The sequence below is a fragment of the Heterodontus francisci genome, chromosome 38 (genome assembly GCF_036365525.1).
Source record: "Heterodontus francisci isolate sHetFra1 chromosome 38, sHetFra1.hap1, whole genome shotgun sequence".
NCBI classification, from domain to species: domain Eukaryota; kingdom Metazoa; phylum Chordata; class Chondrichthyes; order Heterodontiformes; family Heterodontidae; genus Heterodontus; species Heterodontus francisci.
In genome coordinates, this window is record NC_090408.1 from 33568204 (window position 1) to 33581510 (window position 13307).

The window sequence follows — 13307 nt, forward strand, 5'->3', positions numbered from 1 at the left end:
CCCTTATCAACTATCCGTGAGTCTTCACAATGAATCCTTCTACCTCTATCAGGCCTGCATTCCTAGTTGCTTTGTGTAGTCTGTAATTAGAGCAGCTGTCTTATGCACTGATATGGGGGGGCCCTTCTTGGTCAGTGTAATTGACTGTGCTAAGCAGTACCATGCTCAAGGCTGCAAACTAACTTGTCCCACAATTCCTTGGGTAAATACTCCATTTTGTAACAATATGTAGCTACGCTTTCATCTTGTGTATATATGTGTATATTTATTTAGCTGCATCGGCCACAATTTTTCCCCCTACAATACAGAGAGGTGTAGAAGAAGTGGGGGACCTTGGAGTGTATGTTCACAGATCTCTGAAGGTAGCAGGACAGGTCAATAAGGTGGTTAAGCACGCATATGGAATCCTTTCCTATATTAGCCAAGGCATAGAATATAAGAGTAGGGTGGTTATGCTGGAACTAAATGAAACATTTGTAAGGTCACAACATGAGTACTGTGTGCAGTTCTGGTCACGTCATTACAGAAAATATGTAATTTCACTAGAGAAGGTACAGAGGAGATTTACAAGGATATTGCCAGGCCTGGAAAATTGCAGCTATGAGAAAAGATTGGATAGGCTGAGGTTGTTCTCCTTGGAACAGAGGAGACTGAGGGTAGATTTGATTGAGTTGCACAAAATTGTGAAGGGCCTGGATACAGTGGATGGGAAGGGCCTATTTACCTTAGCAGAGGGGTTATTGACTAGGGGGCATTTTTTAAAGTTATTGGTAGAAGGATTAGAGGGGAGATGAGGAAAAACAATTTCACCCAGTGGGTGGTGGGGGTCTGGAACTCACTGTCTGAAAGGGTGGTAGAGGCAGAAAACCTCATCTCATTTAAAAGGTGCTTGGAAGTGCTCCTGAAGTGCTGTAACCTGCAGGGCTACGGACCAAATGCTGGAAATTGAGATTAGGCTGGGTGGCTCTTTTTTTTTCCGGCCGTGCAGACACGATGGGCCAAGTGGCCTCTTTCTGTGCCACAAACTTTCTATGATTCTATGTCCCTGTAACTAATTTTAAATACATACAATCGTCCTAGTTTCCCATTGTGCTGCTGACCTGTATGAAAGATGGTTGAACAGTTAATGGAAATTGCCAGAGAGGGATTCTTTTGATGATTTTTGTTTATTTACCTTTTTAGGTTTTTGACTTTCTAAAAACAGCGATTATAAAAAGTTTTAAAGATGGACAGTTTCAGCAAAATTCAAAATTCCTCCAGGATTTAATCCCTGGTCAATGCAATGTTTCTGAAATGATTTTGGAGACAGTGACAAATAGGTTTGTACCTATTTTTTCAACTTGTTGCTTTTCAGTGTAGAAGCTGGTATGTATCAACACTGTTGCTATTAAAAGATGAATTTCAGGTATTTACTACACTCCCAATTGTAATAAAATGTTATTTTTAAACTTATTTTAAAATCAAAGGGAGAGCATTCCATTGCCATACTGAAATATCTGCCTAACCAGCATATGTTTAAGTAACAATAGTAGAACATCTTGCTCTTAAATATTTTGTAAAATTGGTACTAGAAGTACAGGTATTGGACTCCTCTTAAAGGAGTTTGACCTCTTTCTAAAAGTTCTGTTGGTTTGGGGCCATTATGTTCTGTTGCAAATTAGTGACTGAGCTGCTAAAGATTCCACTATCTGGTACCTAAAACTTTGAATTTTAACCTCTGCTGTTAGCGCTTGATGTAATAAATTATTTTCCCTTGTTTCCCTCTGCAGTGTTTTTGGGTGGGACCATGTTACCCAATCTCTGGTACAGCTGGGATTTATATTCATGGATTCCTTTGGACCAAAGGCAGGTTCATTTGGGAAAGTTGCTGAGACAAACCAAAGTGCAGCAAAAACTCCAGCACAACAGGCTTGCAGACTGGGAGCCAAGATCCTTCTTGAAACGTTCAAAGTGCGTGTGTGAAATGCTGTGTGCTGCACTGTCACTCTGTCTTTTAGAAAGATTTTCATATAGTGAATTACTTTGCGTTCCAGTGATATGGCCAAAAGTAGCATGTATTTTGCACAGAACAAATCAGAATTAGTGCAATGATTTGTAAATGGTGAAACTTGGAATCCAGGTCTACAGATCATTAAAATGCCATGAACAGATACAGAAAAGACGCAAATGGAATGCTGACCTTTATATCTAGAGGACTAGAATACAAGGGGGTAGAAGTCATGCCTCAGGTATACAAAACCCAGTATTTGTGGGCACACACCTCATGAGGGATTATATTGACCTTGGAGGGAGTGCAACATGGATTTACCGAATGATACCTGGACTCCATAGGTTAAATTATGAGGAGAGATTAAACAAACTAGGATTGTATTTCCTAGCATTTAAAAGGTTAAGGAGCAATTTGGTATCCGTTTTCAAGATATTAAGGGTAACATACAGGGTGGATAGAGAGCAACTATTTCCAGTGGTTGAGGAGTCTAATACTAGGGGGCATAGTCTAAAAATTAGAGCCAGATCTTTCAGAAGTGAAATTAGGAAACACTTTTCTACATGCAAAGGGTGGTATAAGTTTGGAACTCTCTTCCGCAAATAGCAATTGATACTAGATCAGTTGTTCATCTAAAACTGAGATTGATCTATATATATATATATTTTTTTAAACAAAGGTATTAAGGGTTGTGGGGCAAAGGTGAATATATGGAGTTAGGTCTCAGATCAGCTATGATCTCATTGAATGGCAGAACAGGCTCTGGGGCTAAAAGGCCTCTTCCTGATCCTCATATTTAATCTGTTTTTGTTTTGGTGATGTTGGTTGAGGGAGGAATGTTGCTGGGGGCATTGGGAGAACTCAGCTGTTCTTCAAATCGTGACATTTGATCTTTAACATGCATCTGAGGAACTGGAATGGACACAAGTGTATCAGCTTAACATCTGATCCCAAGGATGGATGCTTTCTAATGTGTTTCACTTTAATTGCCCTGACTCTACTGTTCACCCACCCTGATATTGAATATCCAGGTTTTAGGTCCAGCTGATACGCAACATTAAAAAAAAATGTTTCTCTTTTAAATTGTTCCTTGATTAGGTGCATGAGCCAATTAGAAGTGAAATCCTGGAGCAAGTTCTGAACAGGGTAGTGACAAAGACCACATCACCCATCAATCACTATATAGGCAAGTAGATGTGTAACTTAACCCTGTGAGAATGAAGGAACAACTCTCAATACTGGGCTGGAGTAAGAAGTGTGGTGATCTGAGAACTTTTAACTGTAGGTTGCCATCATCATGCAATTAAATTTCCACATGTGGGGTGAGAAGATTAATTTCTGTGTGTCCAAGTTGAATTTTGCATCTACATGTTGCATTTGTTTGTAGCTTGCAGTATTTGAGAATACATTGTAAATCTGAATTTCCACAGGTGTGCTGCATCTTTAACCTTTTTAAATCCATAAGGTCATCTCCAACTCCAGTAGTCTTTAATTGTGTTTAGGTGGTGACTGATCTGGGCTTATTCCTCAGTAGCTTGTTTTTCCACCACTGTGTCATTTACAGGATTACACTGTGGTGAACTCTTTGAAGAAAAATAATCTTTATTTCTCTTCCTCAGACTTGCTATCTGATATTGTCACCTCTGCACCTCTCATTCTCCTGGACTCGTCCTCCAAGGTTATTGAGGCATTTGACCACTTGTCCTTCTTGCCCCTTAGTACAGTCCAGGGACTACTAAAGGCTGTGCAGGTAAACATTTTGTTACAGCTGTTTTGTCAGGTTCTGTAGTACTATATTAAGCTGTGACTGGTTTCTAATCTATAAAGGCTACGTAATTTCCTTATCACAGTTTAAAAAATGTTAGTGTTGCGTAACAACTTTGATCCAAACTTGTAATAGCTTGGCTTATTTGGTAGTGCTTTTACCATGAACCAGGAGTTTGAGTTAATAGTCTAACCTAGTCCAGTTCACTTGTAAGGGAATCTTGCATTATCAGGAATGCTGTTTTTCAGATAAGATGTTAAACAATTTGTCTTCTCTGGTTTAGGTGCCCATGGCACTATTCGAAGAAGATTAAGAAGTTTTTTTTCTTCAATCTGCTGGATTCCTTCATTCAGACATGTGTTATGACGTCAAGGCCTAAATGCAAAGCTAATAATTTATAAGTGCATTAATCATCATATAATGAACACCATTGGGTTAAACTGATTGGGTTGAACTGGGCAGTGGTTGAAATGCAGTTTCAGGATTGAATTGATATTCTTGCTGCATTTTGATGTAACTTTGAAACTTTCAGTTGTCTTCTGTCTTGATATCACAGATAGTTGACCATGGTAGTGGTATCATAGTTAAGTCAGATCTTCTCCTCGTACTTGTACTTTCCAGCAGACGCCAATGGACAGTGATGTGGAACAAAAAAACTGGCTGTTGTTTATTTTTATTTATTTCCCCCTCCGTAGTACAGGAGTCGATTTGTAGCATCCTTACTGTCCCAGCTAAGATCAGGTAAGTTACAAAGCTATGGAGTGCATATACAAACTTGATCAGCAGGACAGCCCAACTTTTCACCTATGTTTAATGTGATATAAAGCCCAAAATTGTGCAAGTGCCTTAAGTCAATTACTTTTATATATTGCCCTGAGGTTTATTTTACTAAGTTGCTTTGTTTCTTTTAAAAAGCCCCTGCTGAAGGTCAGCATGTCCATGAAGGATTCGTTAATTCTAGTCCTGCGGAAAGCCATGTTTTCCAGGTGAGTAATGAACAAACCAACGAGTGTAGTCTGGGATTTTATTCTCTCAATTTTTTATTCTCAGCAACTGAGCATAGTAGTGTTAGTTTCTGATGGTGCAGCAGAGCCCATGTCTTGTTTACTCTATAGCAGGGTTGTCGAACCTTTTCAGGCGGAGGGCCGCAGTACAATTTCTGCTTGGCTTGGAGGGCCAGTGAGCAAATTTCGAAAGATAAAGGCACTAAAAATTTATCTTATGAATAAAAACAACAACAAATGTGCATGTGTCGTTCCCTCTTCCCTCCCCCTTCCCTCTAGGAGTAGGGGACACAGACTAACAGTTTTGTGCAAAAGATGCAGGGGGAATGTGAGGAAGAACTTTTTTATGCAGCGGGTTGTAATGACCTGGAACTCGCTGCCCACAAGGGTGGTAGAAGTGGAGATGATCAATAACTTCAAGAGGAAGTTGGATGGCTACCTGAGAGAAATAGACTTGCAGGGCTACTCTATGGAGAGTTGGCATGGGCCCGATGGACAGAATGGCCTCCTATGCCGTAAGTAAATGACTCTGACTCACCTCCCCCCCCCCCCCGTCTGTCTCTCTCTGTCTCCTTCTCCCCCTCTCTCTGTTGCCTTCCCCCTCTCTCTATCTCCTTCTTCCCCTTCTCTGTCCCCCTGCACCCACCCTTGCTCTGTATCTCTCCCCGCCTCTCTCTCCACTCCATGTCTCCAGTGTTCCCCACTCAGTGTTCCCCGCACTCTGTTTTCCCCCCCCATCTCTCTGCCCCCCCCTCTGTCTTGTCCCCCCCACCTCTCTCTCTCACATGCACAGAGAGCAGACGTTCAGCAGATGGTGACGTCGGGAACAGCTGTTTTCCAACAGACTCGGGGTTTTCTGCCAGACTTTTTTTTAAAACAGTAAGAACCTGCCAGAAAACCCCCGAGTCTGTTGGAAAACAGCTGTTCCTGCTGTTGGCAGCTGTCGGTTTGAAACTGACAGTGCAATGTTTTTAAAAAGGCTGCTCTGTAAGAAGAAGACAGAGGGGAATTTCTAATCTCCAGTCACGGTGAGGATGAGGAATGGCCCTGGGAACAGTTTACATCCACGGGCTGGGTGGAAAACTTTGACGGGCCGGACTCTGGCCTGCAGGTCATATGTTGAACAACGCTGCTCTATAGACTAATTGCTCAATAATTAATCTGTTGGATAGCAACTATTTCAAGGGATCTGAAAGACTTTGGGAGGTAAATGTGGCCTTATGATATTTGGCTTTTAATGGTCTGATCTTACATTATGCATAATAAAAAAAAATACTGATTTCACAAGTTACCTTTTAATCTCCCATTCTCTGTTGACGGAATTGACCCTTACTGAGATTGTTTCACAGATACCAGTAGCCATTTGGTACCTCTCCAGGTGGCCATTCTTTTTGTAAGTATTAGCAGGCTGAACCAAAATCTGTCCTCATTAAATTCCCATATATCTGTATAAGTAAACCCATAGCAATCAGGAGCAGGTACCCAACAGTTACACCATTGGTGATCAGTTCGCTCTGTGCAGACTGGAAATTAAATTAGCGCGTGGTCCTCACGGTTTATAAAATTAATCCAAAGTGGAGGGGAATTAGATGGGTCAGATACAAGTATATTTTTGGATTCAAATCCAACTCAGACTGATGGAATGAATGTTGGTTGCAAGAGTGGTATGTGAACAACATTGGGCAGTCTCAGTCCAGTTGCTTTTGGGCATGGGCCAAGGTACAAAATTGTCCCAATTGTCACTGATAACCATTCAGGCCAAAGTAAGGAGGTTTGATCATGCAAATGGGAAAAGTGCCACACTGTTGCATTAGGGATGGTGTTCTGAGATTGTGGCCGAGGCACATTGCCCAGTCAGAGTGGAGGGAACTTTATTCTGCAGCTGCCATCCTGACCCAGAAGTGCTTGATGGTGACACTGGATGTCTTAAGTGGAAAATCTTAAATATCTCAGCACTAACATCCTTCACTCGGAAGAACAGAACATTTAAAAAAAGAAAGGTGATATTAAGTTGCTGTGACTCACTCTGAATTAAGATGTGTTTTTCTGACATTTTTCCAGATTTGCATACGTAACAACAGTCACTACATTCCAAAATTAATTAATTATGTAAAGTGCTTTGAGGCCTTTTGACTAGCTATATAAATGGAAGTCATGATATATTATAGTCTGTGCTTCTATAACTTCATACATTCTAGGTACATCTATTCTCTTAAATTGCACAACTGGGAGTTCAACCTGGAAAGTGTGAATAGAGTGGAACAGATTTTCCATGTACTATTCAAATTTAGCATTTATTTGTTAGCAGCTTTGAAAATCATCTGTGTTTTTGAATCTTGCTGAAATGATGTATATCTGCAACTCAGGTGAGCTAGTGAGTAGGGTCACTGTTGGGGGGAGGTCAGAGAGTCAAAGAGTCATTTACGGCACAGAAAGAGTCCATTCAGCCCATTGAGTCCATGTTGGCTCTCCACGGAGCAATCCAGTCAGTCCCACTCCCTGTAGCCCTGCAAGTTTATTTCCTTCAAGTGGCCATCTAATTTCCTTTTGAAATCGTTGATTGTCTCTGCTTCCACCACCTTTTATGGGCAATGAGTTCCAGGTCATTACCACCTGCTGCGTAAAAAACGTTTTTCCTTATATTCCCCTTGCATCTCTTTCCTAAAACCTTGCAATCTGTGTCCCCTAGTCCTTGTATCATTAGTTCACTCTATTAAATCTCGTCTCAATTCCCTTTGCTATAAGGAAGCAACCCCAGCTTTTCCAAACTAACATTGTAACTAAGATTTCCCCCCCATCCCTGGAACTATTCTGGTAAATCTCCTCTGCAACTTCTCAAGGACCCTCCCATCCGTCCTAAAGTGCATTGACCAGAACTGAACACAATACTCTAGTTGGGCCCTAATCAGAGATTTGTAAAGGTTCAGCATAACTTCCCTGCTTTTGTTCTCAATGCCTCTATTTATGAAGCCCCAGATCCCATATGCTTTACTAACCACTCTCTCAATATGTCCTGCCACCTTCAAAGATCGATGCAAATGCACCCTCAGGTCCCTCTGTTCCTGCACACTTTTTAGAACTGTGCAATTAGGTATATATTGCCTCTTCTTATTTCTTCTGCCAAAATGAATCAGCTCATACTTGTCAATATTAAATTCCATCTGCCACCTGTCTGCCCATTCTGCTAGCCTATCTATGTCCTGTTGCAGGCGGTTTATATCATCCTTCCTGTTTGCAACTCCTCCAAGTTTGGTGTCATTGGCAAATTTTGTATTCCAAGATCCAAGTCATTTGTATATAGCAAAAAAAGGCATTGGTCCCAGAAATGACCCTTGGGGAACACCACTGTCTACCATCCTCCAGTCTGAAAAACAACCATTTACTACGACTCGTTGTTTTCTGTCCTTAAGCCATTTTTTTTATCCAATTGGACACTGACCCACCTATTGCACAAGCCTCAAAATTGTTAAGCCTTTTATGTGATACCTTATCAAAAGCTTTCTTAAAATGCATATAAACAACGTCCACCGTATTTCCTTCATCTATTCATCAAAATAAAATGACAGTGCGATTGGTGGGGCACAGATTTCAAAAAAACCATATCTCTGGGCGAACTGCATCACATTTACAGTTTTGATCTGGCATGTTTATAACTAGTCTTTTAGTGCTCATCTGCCTCGCTCTTTCTTTGTTTCTATCAGCCACTTGGACTCTCGGAAGTCGGCAGTTGCTGGCTTTCTGCTGTTGCTGAAGAATTTTAAAGTGTTGGGAAGTCTGGCTTCCAGTCAGTGCACTCAGTCTCTCACAGCCAGTCAGGTAATTCATCTGCATTCATTCTTTACAGTTATATCTATAACTCTTCAGTTTTTCATCAAATTTCACAGATCTGTCCCTTAAGGGGTTAGGTTTCTTGTCTCAGTTTTAAGTCTGATTTAAAAACAAAATCTTAGTGTAATACTATTTGTTTAATGAGCAGCTTTCCTTTCTTTGGAAAATGAACCAAGAAATTAAATTATATTTGAAGTAGAACAAGCAAACCCTAACTGATTTTGAGCTGAGGAGCCAGTTGTGCTTAAGAAATAGCCTGCCATCTAGTGAAATGAATCCAAACTGTGGCTCCTGAGCAGTAGAGAGTTAGAGTACTGAGGTCTGCAGGCTGGTTGCCATGGAGGAATGGTCTGAGACAATCAATTAGGTTAATCTCAATGTTTTATTTAAAAAAAAAATACACCCAGGGATCAAACCTGATTGTTGCTTGATCTTTATGCCTATCTTAAGTAGTGAGCAGAACTGAATTTTTTTTTCCATTTTGTCATGTTCAGGTGCAAGTGGATGTACATATGCGTTACAACGCTTCTGCTAATGAAGCCCTTTGTTTGGAGATCTTAGGCAGCCTGAGGCGCTGTCTTAGCCAGCAAGTTGATGTTAGGCTCATGCTGTATGAGGTATTGATGTTAAAAGCTATCCTTGTAATATGTCAAGATTGATCGCCATAATAACTGCTCACACTACCTGTGCAGCTTAAAAGAAGTTTTCTTTTTGAACCCCATGCCTTCCTGTTCACCTTTTGGATCAGCATTAATGCTTTCTCATTTCAGTCAGCAGAGAAACCTGAACCTGCTGATTCCATGCCCACTGCTTTAAATAGTAACGTAGTTAAGAGAGTCATTTCTTATCTCTTTTCCCTCTGAAAGAGGACTGCTTCATCAAGATGATCTATGTGTTCTATGCTAGGTGCTTTGTTAATGTTGCATTCATCTAGGAGAGTCGATAATTGTTGTTACTAACTATATTTCTGACCTATCGCAGTCCCTAAGAGTTGCTGTTTGGTTGTTTGTTTATTTCTGCCTGTCTTCTATTTTTGGAGGGTTTATTTGATGTTCTACGCCGAAATTCGCAGCTGGCAAATACCATCTTACAAATGCTGCTTTCACAGGTGAGTGGCACGATTCAGACAAATAATGACATTGGTTTGTCAAGATGAATGCTTGGACAAATTACCTAATTGAATTCTTAAAAAATATATTCCTCCTATTTGTGTGCTCTTTGGTTATAAATTATTCTGCACTTAGGAGGTAGCCAACCTACTTAATGGTCTCTGCTGCTCTTGAAACAGCTAATGGGAGGCCTGTGAGAGTAACCATAGAATTGTACATTACCAGAAGGAGGTCATTCAGCTTTTTAAAGAACTTTCCAGTTCGCCCTACTCCCCTGATCCTTCACCAGAAGCCCTGCATATTTTACTTCTTCAAGTATATATCCCATTCCCTTTTGAAAGTTACTATTGAATCTGCTTCTACTGTACTTTGAGGCAGTGCATTCCAGATCATCATAACTCACTATGTTGAAAATTTTCCTGGTCTCTCCTCTGGCCAATTATCTTAAATTTATGATTTCTAGTTACCAGCTGCTCTACCAATGAAAACAGTTTCTCCCTATTTACTCTATCCAAACCACTCATAATTTTCTAGCATGGGCTAGCTGAGCCAAATGGCCTCCTTCTGTACCTTCTATGACTCTATAACTATTAAATCTCTCCTTAACCTTCCCTACTGTAAGGAGAATAATCCCAATTTCTCTAATCTCTCTCCCTTGTATCACTGGTAAATCTCTTCTGCATTCTTTCCAACGCCTTGACATCCTTCTTAAAAGTGTATGGTGCCCAGAATTGGATGCAGTACTGCAACTGAGGCCGAACCAGTGATGTTTAAAGGTTCAGCATAACTTCCTTGCTTTTGTAATCTGTACTTTTTATTTATGAAGTCAAGGGTCTGGCATGCTTTTTAACAACTTTTTTAACTTTCCCTATCGCCTTCATAGATCTGTGTATCCGATGCCCTCAGCCTCTCTGTTCCTCCACCCCTTTAGTTTTGCTGGTCAATAATTAAATTGGCTTCCCTGATCTCCTTCTGTTCTCGTAGCATGATTTGGTCAGTGGCTTTCTTGGGCACACAACTCTGATTGGGAATATGTAAATAAAAATGAACTCTATGTTGGGACAAATTTATGTGCATTGACGTGTGTCAGAACCAAGCCACTTGCATGTGAGAGATAGCTGGGGACTGGAAGAGTTTCCAGGTCAGGTACCCAATATCAGTATCAAGTCAGGTACAGCATAGGCTAGATGCAGAGTAAAACTCCTTCTACGCTGTTCCATTAAGCACTTCCAGGTCAGGTGCAGCATGGATTAGATGTACACAAAAGCTCTCGCAACATACTATTCCAGCTTCAGAAAACGCCTGCTATTGCACCAATGTTATTTACTTTTCTATTTCCTGCTCCAACCACAGGTTTCTCCAATTGCGATTTCAAATTGTTACCACTTTTGCTGTGGGCCATGCACACTTGAAAATGCCCTATATTCATGCACACAGGACCCTGATGGATAGGGCATTCAACAATATCTTGATTACTAAATGACATCACATCTCCTAGCCCTAAAACTAAATGTGTACTGCTATAACATTGGCATTTCTGATCTTGCCTCAGCTAAAGCGATATTATGAACTGGAGGAGGACCTGCTGCCACCTCTCAAGCTGGAAGGTTGCATCACTACTCAGGGAGGCCAGATCTACCTCCAGGAACCACTGGTAATCAAATCACTTCTTATTAAACTTGTTAATTTATGTATCTGGATTGATCCAGTGAGAAATGACTATGTTTGAGTATGAAGCATTTTATGACTTTGTACCCAAAGGCTGCATCACATGCTATTCTGGCTCATGTGGTAAGTTCACTTCCACATAGGAGTGAGCCATACATGTTTGAAAGGCCCCAGATTTTGCACTGAAACTATAAGCCTGCTGATCTCAATTGAGAGTGGAAGGGATGCTGCATTTGGCTTCTGTTTTCCTGAGGTAGGGAAAAGAAGAGTTTAGCAGGATATTTGCTCATGATCCAGTGACTCCCTGCCTCCACCCCCGCACACGGTTCAGCTGTGATGTTAAGTGACCTGGGTTCGATAGTCTCTGCCAGCTATCAAAGCTTGCATGTGAAGATTGGACACTTGGGTGAAGTACCAGAGGGCAGCTAATGCCTCTGGAACTGTAATCCACCAAGAACCTTCAGGACAGGTACGGAGAGGAAAAAAAAATGTTCTCGTTTAAATATGTAACTGAAAGTGACATATTGTACTCTTGTACAATGCCCATAATTTTTCACGTATGTAGTGCCAATTGGGCACAGTTGGCAGCACTCTAATTCAAAAGGTATGAGTTCAAGCCCAGCTCCCTGATTTGACTAATTTAGACTGCTTTTCTCAGATGTTAGTGAGAGGGTGTTACCTTTTCACTGTCCTTCGGAAAAGTTGGTAAATTGAAGCCCTGTCTGCCTGATCCAGTGGTTTAGGTAGATGCTTAAGATCTCATGGCACTGTTTGAAAAGAGCCTTGTACTTGGTTGTTATTTCTTCCTCAACCAGTGCCACATTAAATAAAAATTAACTGATCACACATCTGGTAACAGTTTTTGACATGCTGCTGTGTGCAAATAGCTGCCGTTTGTCTACAAAAGTTACTATGTTTCATAATTAATTTCTGTTTTGTACATTTTATTTGATATTTTTCTGAGAAATGTGATATGGAGCACTATAAATTAAAGTCTTTCAAATGATTTTTGAGTGATTCACTTCAGTTGCTGTGACTCCATTAGTTAGCCAGTTCTTTGTGTTTTTTGTTTTGGCACAGGCACATCTTCTGTGTTGTATCCAGAACTGCTTGGCCTGGTGTAGACAGTCCTTGTTACATTGTCGTGGTGGTGGTGGTGAAGATGATGATGATGGTAATGACGAAGGTAGTTTTCAGCAGGACTTGGAGGAGCAGCTGGACTCAGTCACTCGAAGAATGATTAAGAGTGAATTGGAAGACTTTGAACTGGTAATTATTATGGGGTTTGGTGCTTTGCATCCACATTCTATTTAGCTTCTCTTCATTTATGCTACCTTGAGGAATATTTGTGTCAAAGCTATTTGATCTGGGTTGTTTCTTGCTTTGAATATGCAATTCGCTGATATAAAAATATCATTAATTTTCCACTTCATCCTATTTTAGATCTGCTTCTACTGAATATGTTCATGATCAGATATTTTGATGGGCCATTAAATGGTAACAAGTATGACAGAGATGCTTTCTAATCTGGATCAACGAAATACATTTGTTAGAGGTCTGGGCTGGTGGATACACAGTCAGATTCAAACTTGTGGACAAATGAAACGTTGAAGTTACTTGATCGGCACAGCTTAGTTACACATTGCTGTTACTAACAGAGCAATAGGGGGATCTCCTATTGTAGTTTCTATAGAATCTATATAAAGCTTCCTTTTCAAAAAACAATTCTGTTTCCTGAACAAAGAGTATCTGACCCATTTACATTTATCTATATAGATAAATACTCCCTGGTAAATTTCCAGTTCGTGCTATGACCTCTCATGATCATCCTACCAGCGCTGTCCATATGTAGGAACAGAAGTAAGCCATTCAGCTCATTTAAGCTTGGCATCTCTGTCTTTGTCTTTTTAATTTCAATTCCCTCCCTTTTCTCTATATTCCTTACT

At 40.6% G+C, this 13307-nt stretch overlaps 1 protein-coding gene across 3 annotated transcripts in view; it reads left to right on the plus strand.

Moving 5' to 3' along the window:
* The window catches only part of fanci (FA complementation group I), a 71259-nt gene that overhangs the window by 11856 nt on the left and 46096 nt on the right, over positions 1-13307 (plus strand). For all 3 annotated transcript variants that reach the window (XM_068018061.1, XM_068018063.1, XM_068018062.1), the window contains exons 12-21: positions 1183-1319; positions 1770-1950; positions 3086-3173; positions 3607-3737; positions 4668-4738; positions 8458-8572; positions 9079-9201; positions 9624-9692; positions 11246-11347; positions 12442-12630. In XM_068018061.1, the coding sequence (XP_067874162.1) occupies positions 1183-1319; positions 1770-1950; positions 3086-3173; positions 3607-3737; positions 4668-4738; positions 8458-8572; positions 9079-9201; positions 9624-9692; positions 11246-11347; positions 12442-12630 (1206 nt within the window). The remainder of the gene's footprint in view (positions 1-1182; positions 1320-1769; positions 1951-3085; positions 3174-3606; positions 3738-4667; positions 4739-8457; positions 8573-9078; positions 9202-9623; positions 9693-11245; positions 11348-12441; positions 12631-13307) is intronic.